The 12044-nt window shown below is 40.7% G+C and overlaps 1 protein-coding gene across 6 annotated transcripts in view; it reads left to right on the top strand.

Moving 5' to 3' along the window:
* Positions 1-51: 51 nt before the first annotated feature.
* The window catches only part of MGLL (monoglyceride lipase), a 155511-nt gene continuing 143518 nt past the window's right edge, over positions 52-12044 (top strand). For 2 of the 6 annotated variants that reach the window (XM_072598337.1, XM_072598331.1), the window contains exons 1-2: positions 1293-1415; positions 1936-2080. In XM_072598337.1, coding sequence (XP_072454438.1) covers positions 1406-1415; positions 1936-2080 — 155 coding nt within the window. In that variant the 5' untranslated portion in view covers positions 1293-1405. Of the gene's footprint in view, positions 274-861; positions 881-1292; positions 1416-1935; positions 2081-12044 lie in introns of those variants that run through there. The other 4 variants (XM_072598332.1, XM_072598335.1, XM_072598333.1 and 1 more) reach the window with 4 other exon arrangements.

Here is a 12044-nt window from a genome sequence, read left to right on the forward strand (position 1 = left end):
AAAGTAGCGGCCGCAGACAACGCCTCCCCTCAATGCACGCGAGCTAGCGAGCGAGCGCAGCAACAGTAGCAGCCGCCGCCGCCGCCGCCTCAGCCGGGAGGAGCGGCGAGCAGAGCCCAGTCCGCGGGCGCCCCTGCCTCTGCCTCTGCCTCTGCCCGAGCCCAGCCCGTCCGCCCTGCGGAGGAGGAGGCCCCTGGCCCCGGCGGCAGCAGCACCAGCCGCCGCCGCCGCCGCCTCAGCCCAGCAGCAGCGCGCCCGGCCGCCCAGCCACGGGTAAACTCCCCTTTCTGCGGCTCAGCAGAGCCAGTGCCAAGCACCGGGCGCCTTCTCCTTCTCCTCCTCCTTCTCTGAGACTGCATTGCATTAATCCCCGGTTGCATGCTAAGCGTGGCAGCCTGCTGCATCTGACGCCTGGAGTCCTTGCCTTTCAAACCAAGCAGTATCTTTCTGGCGTTCTTTCCACCCTCTCCTCCTGCCCTCTCTCCTGCTCAGCCCGGTATCCCTGTAAGCTACCAGATGAACTTGTCCTCTGGACTCCGGCCACTCATGTCTACCCACTGCTAAGGGACTGGATGGATTCTTGGCTTGGCCCTACTTTTCCCCCCACTTCTTTTTGAATTTTCGGATGACAGCTCCAGGAGCCGCTTTTATTCCCCCTGTATCAGAGACAGGAAGGAAGTAAAGTTTGCAGAGCAACCTGCAAAGAGAACTTTCTTCCAGGGGCAAGATTAAGCCGTGTGCGTGTGTGTGTGTGTGTGTGTGTGTGTGTGTGTGTGTGTGTGTGTGTGTGTGTGTGTGTGTGTGTGTGTACACAAGGCACCTTTTGGGCTGGAGTGGCTCTTCTCTGTCCCTCCCTTTTCGAACAAGGGAATTTGTTTAGGTAAAGTGATGAGATAAACAAGTAGTAGGAGAAGGGATAGAGAGAAGAGAAAGAGTGGGGAAAGAGAACAGGGGAGCAAGGAGGGGGATAAAGGAAGGGAGAGGGGAAGAGGGGAAAGCGAAGAGACGGAGAGGAAGGAGAGGGAGAGCAGAAAGTGGAGAGGGAGGGGGAGAGAGAGAGAGAGAGAGAGAGAGAGAGGGAGAGAGGGAGAGAGGGAGAGAGAGAGAGAGAGAGAGAGAGAGAGAGAGAGAGAGAGAGAGAGAGAGAGAGAGAGAGAGAGAGAGAGAGAGAGAGAGAGAGAGAGAGACTGTCACAGGGAGCTGAGCTTGGAGCAGGCTCTAAGGCGTACACTCCAAGAAGCAGAAAGGCATGATTTGGGGGTGGGGTGGAGGGAGGGGGCTGGAGGGAGCGCTAAATATTTGGTTGGGTGTTACCGTGTGACAGCAGTGATGGGGGAAAGCTTTTTCTTTGCTCGGATTTGATTTCCTGGTGCTGTCTTCTCTCTGGAATGCAAAACCTCACACGATGGAAACAGGTTTGTCATCCTAGCCCGTGTGTGTGTCGGATGGTAGAAATGATAATAACAGTATGGTTCACCTCATTATTTTGTCCCTTTGCTGTTCCTTAGAGATTTTTTTAAAAGAGAGATGAATCTTGAGATGCAGCTGGGTCCTTGCATCCATAGCGGTACCTATAATTGCCACTTGATTACAGCTAAAATACCCTTTAAGATTAAGTTTCTTGAAATGATTTAAAAATAAACACAGATGGGAAAGGGGGGAAGCTGTAATGAGGCCCTTGGACTTTTTTTTTGAAAATTTAAATAAAGTGAACATTTTCTTAAAACAAATGTGTCCTCTGTCTTAGCAGTTGGAGGGGATATCATCTCTTCCCACCCACCCCCATCTTTGAAATGGAGTGACGTTTTTTTTTCCTGGACTGGTTTCCTTAAAATGTTACTGACTTTGAATCTATGTAGACAGGACCCCCTTTCCCTGCTTATGAGTGTTTTGGTAAGATCTCTTCAATTCAGGCTTGCTTTTTTTTCTTTCAAGGTCCTGAAGAGGCTGCCAAAATGCCTGAGGAAAGTTCTCCTAGGCGGACACCCCAGAATGTCCCTTATGAGGGCCTTCCCCATCTGGTCAATGCAGATGGGCAGTATCTCTTCTGCAGATATTGGAAGCCCAAAGAGATGCCAAGGTGAGTGTTTCTAAGTGATATGTTTTGGATGATGTAGAAATAAAAGCCATTGGTCTTCTCCATTTTAACTTCTAGTTCCATTTAATTTAAAGAGACATCCAGAGGCTAAGGAGTTGTACACTATCATTTTGGGGTGTTTTAAAGTTATCTGAATTCACTGATGCTTCCCATTCTTAGAAATGAATTAAATAGAAAAATTAACATTTTATGAGGTTTTTTAAACTTATGAAATAAATGTCTATTTGCACTGTAACAACAAGAATACAAGTTCTACCATCTGGCAATTTAAAAAATATTCCACATGTTCATGAGTTATTATTTTTTGTACTTGAGTGGGTTTCCTGCCACACATTGACATTAATGTAAAATCAAACCCCTAGATTGAATGTAATCACCTAATCAGATAAGGGGATGGGAAGGCTTCCCTCATCTTAATCCTTTGCCTATGTTGCTTTCTTTCATTACGTGGTTCAGGAAGCATAAATATGTTATTTGTGAGGGAGCCAGCCTAGCATGTTTATTTCCTTTTTATTCAAACTAACTCAACTAGTTTTTGCCTTTTTCATCAAAGCTTGATCTTGCCATAAAAAATGGGCATTCCTCTCTAGATGAAAAGGCAGCTGGTGTGCTATTTGTCTCCTATAAAGGCAATCAGGAAAAACTCTGTTTATGTTGTGCAGGGCAGAAATAATTTATAAAGTCTGATTGGTCAAAACACAAAGGGAAAGTGAAAATTTCCTATCTGGTGGATCCATCACCTGGTCTAGTGTTGTCAAACAGCCCCTAAATGCCCCCTTCCTTGTTTGTATTGGCTTCTTCTTGTCTTCCCTTTAGGTTTACAGATAGTATTGCTATAAATTTCCTCTGCTTGCTCCCTGCATTTAGGTGAATGTAAACCCAGGTTCAGTGAATAGCGTTTATCACTCTTCTAGAGGTGTGAATCTTTAAGGCAGTTATTCAGGCTGAGACCACCTGTTCAAGAGTGGCCATTTCCATCTCTATAAACATCTTCCAAAAATCGAGGAACAATCTGGCATCCTTTCTACCCCAATCCTGGCACCAGACTAAAGATTTCCTGTACTGGAGGATGTGTGTGTGTGTGTGTGTGTGTGTGTGTGTGTGTGTGTGTGTGTATGTGAGCGTGAAACAAAGTTGTCAGGGATTATAATGCTAATTAATCATTAACTGTCCACTAGATTGTGGTTCCACTGGATTGGAGATCAGAGAATTAAATGTCTCGGTTTTAATGTCTGTACAAATTAGTAATACGTCGGTGAGTTCTTTGATCCACAAATGAAAGGATAGTAAAGAAATGAAAGGAAAAGTTTTTCATCTCTTGGTAGCCAACTCTTAGAGCTACTATTGGCTAGGAAGTTAATTGAGAGGGACAGTGTTCTGGTTTGAGAATGATAATATAAACAGGAGCTCAATCATAACTGCGTTGGATTGATGGGACGACAGTAGGACAAGGGCACAATTGGTCTCCTTGTGGTTTTGCTGGGTTATGTTAAGTTCCTGGGAAAAAAAATCATTGAACATGGCTGAGAAATTAATAGGATTTAGAGCATGAAAGGAAGTTAGAAACTATTTATTCCTCTCATTTAAGAGATGAAGAGGTTGAAGCCCAGCCTGGAAAATGATCTTCCTAGAGTAATAAGATGGCAAATAACAAAGCCAGAATTCAAACTCAGATCACAGGATCAAAGAACTGAGATATAGAGAAAATGTCCAACACCCTCATTTTACAGATAAAGAAAATGAGATGTAGAGAGGGACGTAACCTGCCTGAGTTCACCCACCAAGTGGCAGTACCAGTATCAAGAGACTCTGACTTGTTGTCTTCTGACTTTCTGTCCTTGGCTCTCTCTACCACTCCATGCTGAATGATCTTGTTCTCCTGGAGAGTCTAGTGAGGTGTATATAGACCCCTTCTCAGAATCATGTTTTAAATGCATAAAATAAGCAGAATTACAAAGAAAACCAATTATATTGAAGTGCAGTTATCATTTTTTTTTAAAAGTTCACAAACTCAAGCATCAGAACCTCTAAAATTTTCAGGCTGTCCAAATGCGCAGAATCTTTGCCTCTGTTCTTAATTTCAGTTCCCTTGTGTGACTGTTGCTTCAGGGGATCAATCTGGAGGCTGTGCACTTAGCAAACATTCATTACTTTCCTACTATGTACACAGCCCCGTGCTGAGAGGGATAGAAAGATGAATGATAAAAATGATGATGGTGGTGGTGATGATGATAGGGACTGAACCTGTCATTTTAATGGCATAGAGAACTAGCTGTTAAGGAAACTCCCTCTCCCAGGGCAGATCAGCATCTTCTAGTCTTAGTAGGTTGCTTAGACCACTGAGAAGCGTTTTCTTGGGCTCACAGTCAGCCTGTGTCAGAGGAAGAACTTGAACTCAGGTCTCTATGCATTGCCCCAGGAAGCTTTATAATCATAATGATGATGATGATGGTGACGATGACAATGTCAGTCACCATGGGAGATAGTGCTTTAGAGAATACAAAAAGCTATACGTACATTATCTTATTTCATTATTAAGTAAACCCTGTGAGGTAGATGGTAACTGACATTATTGTGCCTATTTTTACAGATAAGGGAAACAAGCCTTGGAGATAGATTGCTGATAGTAGCACTGTTAGTTTGGTAGGATTTGAACACAAATCTGTCCTGATTCCAAGTTCAGTACTCCTTCCATGGTACCATGCTATGTCTTATAATAAGGTGTGGCCCTTGCCCAGCACTGTACTGTCTTGCTGCCCTTCGGTCTCCCTAGAGAGCATTTTATTCTCTCTGTTCATCTTTGCTGTCTTTGCCGACTCAGATTCTGTCTATCCTTTGATGCCTGGCACAAATGTTTCCTCTTCCATGAGTCTTTCCCTGGTTTCTCCAGCTGGACATGAATTCTCCCTGCTGACCACGTATACACTTTTTTTGTACCTCTCTTAAGCACCTAATATCTTCTAGTTATTACATATGTATATATAATATATATATGTATATTTCTGTACAAGACTCAGAGCCTGAACTAGAGTATGAAACTTGAGGGCAAGGAGAGAACAGCATGAAGAAAGACATAGAACTTGAAAAATTTGGTTGGTTGGTTGGTTGTTGTCCTTCATTCTCAAAGAGGACCAGAATGACATCATTATGCCAGGGTCAATGTACAATGTGTCTGACTGTGGGTGATCAGACCAATATAGCTTGGAAGACTCTGCCACAGGTTGGACACAAATAGTCTGTTATGAACATTTGGAGTGGAGACGGTTCTAAATTTACACATCTCACATTTCTTTTGAGCTCAAAGGCAAAATTTGGTAGTACCTTGAGGGATGTCATAAAGCCTAGCTTCACTATAGTATAGGGTATATGAAGGGTAGTAATGTAAAATAAGGCTGGTAAAGGTCTGTTCAATCCAGATTATAGCCTTGAATGCCTGGGTGAGGGCTTTGGACTATAACTGGTAAGGAATGGAGAACTAACAGACATTTTTGGTCAGTGATGTGCACTTGCTCTCAGCAAATTAATCTTCTAGCATTGTGTAGGGCAGATTAAAGAGAAGTGAGAGTGGTGCTGAGAGGAAACTCTCATCCAGGTGAAAGCAAATGAACTCTGGTAGTAGAATGGAAAGGAAGTAAATATGAGAGAGACTGGGAAGGCAGTATGGGCAGGATTTAGTTATAGGAGTCAAGGGGGAAAGAAAAATTTTTAAATGACAAGGTATACGCATGGATGACTGGAGAATAAATTCTTAGCAGAAATAGGGAACTCAGGAGAAGAAGAACATTTTAAGATGAGAAGGTAAGGAAATTGTTTGGGGACATCTCAGTTTTGAAACTGACAGAGATTTAAAGTTGGAAGGGACCTGCAGGATAGTCTAGGCCAACTGTCCCATAGGTGGTTGGAAACATGGGACTGGAGCTCAGGGGAAGGACCAGGATTGGCAATATAGACTTAGGAGTCCTCCCCAAAGGAGAGTTATATCTGGCTGATAGCAATCGGGGTTTGTATGTGTTTATTTGGTTTTTTCAGATGATGTTCTGTGAAATTGTGAGGATCAGAGGACAAATAAATTTAGTGCTAGAAGGAACTTCAGTGGTCACCTAGCCCAACTCCCTCATTTTATTGAAGAGGGAACTAAGGTCCAGAGAAGTGAATGACAAGCCCCAGGCCTCATGGATAATTCATGACACCTGGATCTTTTGATGGCAACTCCACCATTCTTGCAATTGTTCTTAGAGGCTGGGAAAGGAACTTTGGCTAATAGGAGTAAAAATGATAATGATGATCAGTGATGATAATGATAGTTTCCATTTATGGGGTAGTTTATAAGCACCTTAAAGCACTATTTAAATGGGAGTTAATCCTTATTGTTAGGAGTGAGTGAATTCCAGTTTATTATGTGGCGATAGTTTTAATTTGGAGAGGTGCAAAGGGCCAAGTGATGAATGTTTGGATGGACTCTCAAATACAGGAGTTCTTCACCTAGGCCCCATGGTCCCCCAAGCTGTTTGTGGGTAGTTTTCATGGGGTCCATGAACTTGAATGGGAAAAAGTGACTTTTTTATTTCAATATAATTGGTTTCTATTGTAATCTTATTTATGCGTTTCAAAACATTATTCTGAGAAGGGGTCCATGGGTCTTACCAGATCACAAAAGTTGTCCATCACACAAAAAAGGTTAAAAAGATTTGATCTTTATAGAAAACCCTTTCCTTGAAGAGAAATTTGAGAAAATCCCTCATTTGTTCCAAGAAGATAAAGTCTTAGAAATGTGTGTGTGTGTGTGTATATGTGTGTATGTGTGTGCATGTGTGTGTGTTTTAAACTTCAGGGTGAAACTTGTTAAAATGATCAAAGAGATTTATATCCTAATTTCTTTAGGGGGACTTCATACTTGGGGTTTCTAATCCATGACCTGTGTATACTCTACGCTGACTAGGGGGTATAGAAACACTGATAAAAATGGAGGAAAGAGTGGCATTATGACAGCAGGCTATTGAGCAATGCTGATTGCATGTACTTTACTCTAAAGACTAGTGGGTAAGCCAAGGAGATAGAAAGTGAGAAGGATAAGCAAAGGGGACCAAAAACTCCCTCTGCTGGAAAATGTCTTTCTTCCATGTACCACCACATAGATATGCTTTTGACTAACAAATTCCTATCTGGGAGTGCATAGACCTGCCCACCCCTCATCCACCTGGAGAGTTGATCTTATCCCAAAGAGTCTTCACCTACTTGGACTTATGAATAGGGGCCCTGGTGGCCATTGAATACTATCCTAACTTTGCCTTTGGAATCAGCAGGATCGGTAGCCAAAGCTGGAATGCTAGGTCTGATTTGACATCCTACAAAATTCAATTCCTCTGGTTCAGCCTTGTTACCTTAGTCCAGGTAGATCCAGGCTCTTTGTATTTAGATCGCCCAGTTTAGTCCAGAACCTTCCTGGCTGGCTTCTTCTACTCTTCCCACACTCTTGGAGGAAAAGAAAACTGAAGGAAGAAAGAGGAAGGGGAGGAGAAGGAGATATTCCAAAACCATGTGCCATTGGAGGAAAAGTAGGTCAGATGCTTCCTCTCACTCTTCCATTTGTGTCTCTTTTATGGATACTTCCAGATTCCCCCTTTCCTGGAAATCTCCACAATCTATATTCCTTAAACATCTGTTTTTAAACTTTTAAAAATAATAAATGTACCAACAAAATAAAATGGAATGAGTAAGTAAACCAGCAAAAAGAGGAATAAAATATATATAAAATCACAAATTCCAAACTTTTTCCATTTTGATAACAGAAAAAAAGTATACTTGGTCTACCACACAGTAACAATATCTTATTTGCTTTGTGTCTCCTTTGGATTTTTTTTCCATTTGTGTACTTACAAAGCTTTGCATCATTTGGTGTGAGGTACCTTTGGACTCAGAGTTAGAGAAATATCTCAGTTATGATGCTACTTTTACTACATCTTTGAACCTCAGTTTCCTCATCTCTAAAATGGGGATAATGCTTGTGCTAACTACCTCATCAGGGTGCTGTGAGGAAAATGCCTTATGAACCTGAAATCAACAAATATACTACATATAGTGGGGGGGCAAATTTATCAGGACACTATTGATCCATTGATTATCTCCACCCTCCACTGATGTAATTATAGGAGTAAGGGAGCTAGTATCAGAAACAATATGATATTAAGATCTTGAATGAAGTGTAGGGCTTATTGTTAACTTAATAAAATGGGGACAATGAATTGCTCCTTTACAAAGTATGGCATCTTTAAGCTTGATTGAATTAGATAGATGACTGTTGCCTATTGACTCTAAAATATCAACCACATCCCTTATAACTGTTTAAAACATTAAGACACAGGACACAGGAGTGTGATCCCTGGCAACAGAGAAGAAAGCCTGCTATGAAAGAAGAACACAGATCTTGAGAGGTGTGGGATCCTCTGCCTTTTCTCTGGGGCCTCTAGCCAAGGGGAACAGTAGAATGAAAGCCAGGTACATCTTGGAGGGGCTGGCCTTATGGACAACAGAGCAGAGACAGTTATAGATTCAAGAGAGAATTAGCCTTGGAAGTCAGGAATGTAGCCATGTAAAGAAATAGATTCAGGGAGCTCGATGAGTAAACTTCCCAGTAAGGAGATGGCTCAGAGGGTCCCACAAGAGGAGAAAGGCCATTGGAACTCCACAGGGCTGCAAGTGTTAGGACCAGAGTACTCTATGTATCTGCCCTCTCATCTTACTAATGCTATGTGTACTTATGGGAGAGTGTTTCCCAGGTTCATGGGGAAAATGTTTTGTAGCTATTACTATTCCATCTCACTAAATGCCTTTGCTTTGAGCTAATTGTATCCTCTATTAGTATGGTGAGCATACCAGTAGAGAGTCATGAGCCATAGTTTGGGAGTTCAGACCTGGGAATAGTCACCTCCTGGGGACCTAATCTGCAAGTGCATATTGGAGTACCTCCAATGAGGGGGATACACATACATATATGTATATGTATATATACACACATATGTGTATATATACACCTATTTGTAGTCATATGTTACTCTAATTTCGTTTTCATTACTATGTCTTTCCATTTTAAAAATATTCTTTATTTCATTTTTGAATCAAACAGTACTGTCCCATTTCAGTGATAAACCACAGTTGGCATACACATTCTTCAGTCAATGGATATATCATTTCCTCCCAGTTACTAGCTGTAGTGCATCACATTGTTGTGAATATTTTAGAATAGAACTAGCTACCTTAGAATATGAATCTGGATAATAGGATCACTGAGTCAAAGTTCATGATTACTTTTAAAATTCCTTTATCATCTTGCCTGATCACTCTACAAAAATATTGCATCAATTCAATGTTTCACCAACAGTATAACAATTTGGTTCTGTCAGCACCATTTTTTATAATTTTTAATTAACTTTGTCAGTTTGGTGGGTTTAAGTAAGATAGTAGCTGAGAGTTGTTTCAATTTATATTTCTCTGATTAGTAGGGTGTCTGAATAATCTTTCAATGACAAATTCTTAATATTTTTTTCCTTTGAGAATTGTCTGATCCATTCATATACTTTGATCATTTATCTCCTGCGAAATGAATCTTGTTCTCATAAATTTGTATCAGATTCTTATAGAGTGGAGATATCAGATTTGTATTCAAAGCATTTACCACAAAATGCTTCTCAGTTTTTAAAAAAATTTTTCTTTTGTGTGCATAACTTTTTGCTCATTCAATCATTCATTCTACAAACATTTATTAAATACCTGTTGTATACAAACTATAGGGATAGGTCATAAAGGAATACTGAGTTTAAATAAAACCTTATCTAGAAACATGGTTTGTGAGAATGATAAGACAAACACACAGAACTATAGAACACAATATTACATGATATATGTACTTTAGAAGTTCAAAATGGAGACCTGAGACAGTCATTATAAACTGGGAGAATTAGAAGCCTGGATACTTAGGACCGGAAGACTCCCTGGAGAAGGTGGCATAATGAATTAGACCTTAAAGAAGGGATAGGAATTTGAAAGGAAAAGGAGAAGAGGTATAGGCTGTTATACGCATAGAAAATAATGCTTAATGCTAGAGAGATGCTCTCTGCATCCAGAGAAAGAACTGATAAATAGAAGTATATGTAGAATAAGTTTACATATCCATACCCTACTCCCCCATACACCCCCCCATGTATATATATTTTCCTATTTGTATCTAATGGTAGCCATCTCTAGGGTAGGGGAGAGGGAAGAAGAAAAGATAAATTTACATTATAACTTTGATGTATATTTGAAGGGAATAGATTTTCAGTTTCATGTGCAATTATATTTTTAATTGTACTGTGTTATGGAAATGCTTGTTTTGTTCTGTGAATTAAAAGTAACTTGTTAAAAATAATATTTGAACCAATTGAAAGATGAGGTAACATGACCCAGCTGGGTCATGGCCGAGAGTCAACAAATTTCTCTAGAATGTAGTATATGCAAAGGGTACCAGTATAAGAGAAGGATGGAAACAGAGTAATTTCAGATTGTGGAAGTCCTTGAATACTAGACAAAGTAGCTTGAGCTTTCCTCTGGAGGCCATAGGAAGCTATTGAAGATTTTTCAGCAGAGGAATTATATTTCCACATCGAAATACAGAAAAGATTTTATGGGAGCAGTACAAAGGGTAATTTGAAAAGGGTTTAAGGGGCTATTCCCATGGTCTAGGTGAGTGGTAGTGAGCTCTTATGCTAGGGTTATTGCCATAGGAACAGAGTAGGAGACAGATAACAGAAAGGGTGAGAAAGATTCCAGAGAAATGGTAAATTACATGAGAGGTGAGGGAGAGAGAAGAGTTAGAGCCAAAAGCGAGCTTTCCAGAGATGGGAGACTGGGTAAATAATGGGGGCGAAAGTCAGAAACAGGAGTAAATTTGAGGAGAAAGATAAACAGCTCACTTTTGGCCATGTTGAATAGAAGTCTTCCTCAATGGTAGAGATTTTTGTGTTCCTGTCTTTGTCTTTACAATGCTCAGCGCGATGCCTAGCACAAAGTAAGTACTGGAGAAATGTTTGTTTAATTGAATTGGATTGAGTCTTTAGTGAGACTTCTAGGATTCCAAGTCGGTTTGGTAAACACAGTTAGAGAGGAGGGTCTGAAATTCAAAATACAGTATAAGACTAGAGATACAGGTTTGGAGACATCTGTATAATACTGTGGGAGTAGATGAGATCGCTAGGGGAGGGAGTGTAGAGAAAAGAGGGCTGAGGACAGGCCCTCGGGTGATACATACATGTTCAAAAATCCTTTATTTTTCTATAATCCTATCCATCTGTTTTGTTTCTAGTAATTTCTTCCATTTGTACAATAGATAAGAACTTTTCTATACAAGCAAGATTAATGTTTCTCCTTTGCTAAATTTCAGTGTTGTTTTTTTTTTTTTTTAACAAGAAAAACATTTAAATTGTTGAGCCAGTTAAATACAGGCATTTATTAAATACACAACACATGTCTTAGATGCTCGGAATTTAAAAGCAAAAAAGTGAAATCCTCTTCTCTGAGAGCTTAAGTTCTATTGGGCGGGCTGGTGGCAGAACATATATACAGATATGTAAATAAACACCAAGTAATTTCAAGAGGACAAGGACCCTAACAACTGGGAGGAGATTAGAGAAGGTTTCATGTAGGAGACACTTGAGTGCCTCACTTCACACACCTGCTTTGGCACCCATTTTATCCAGCATTAATAAATTTTCACATAGTGATGATGAGCATTGTGCCTTAGGAGGAATCTAGTCTGAGTCATTTGTTCCCCAACTAGGTGACAAGGCCACTTTCACATGGGGCCCATGTCTTCTGTGTCTAGTGCCCTCCCTTATGAAGTTACCCAGTGCTTACCATTTGCTTTGACTGATTACCTCATGGTAACAGAGTATTACAGGCTGCCCTCAAATAG

Source organism: Notamacropus eugenii, chromosome 3, assembly GCF_028372415.1.
Source record: "Notamacropus eugenii isolate mMacEug1 chromosome 3, mMacEug1.pri_v2, whole genome shotgun sequence".
In the NCBI taxonomy this organism is placed as follows: Eukaryota; Metazoa; Chordata; class Mammalia; order Diprotodontia; family Macropodidae; genus Notamacropus; species Notamacropus eugenii.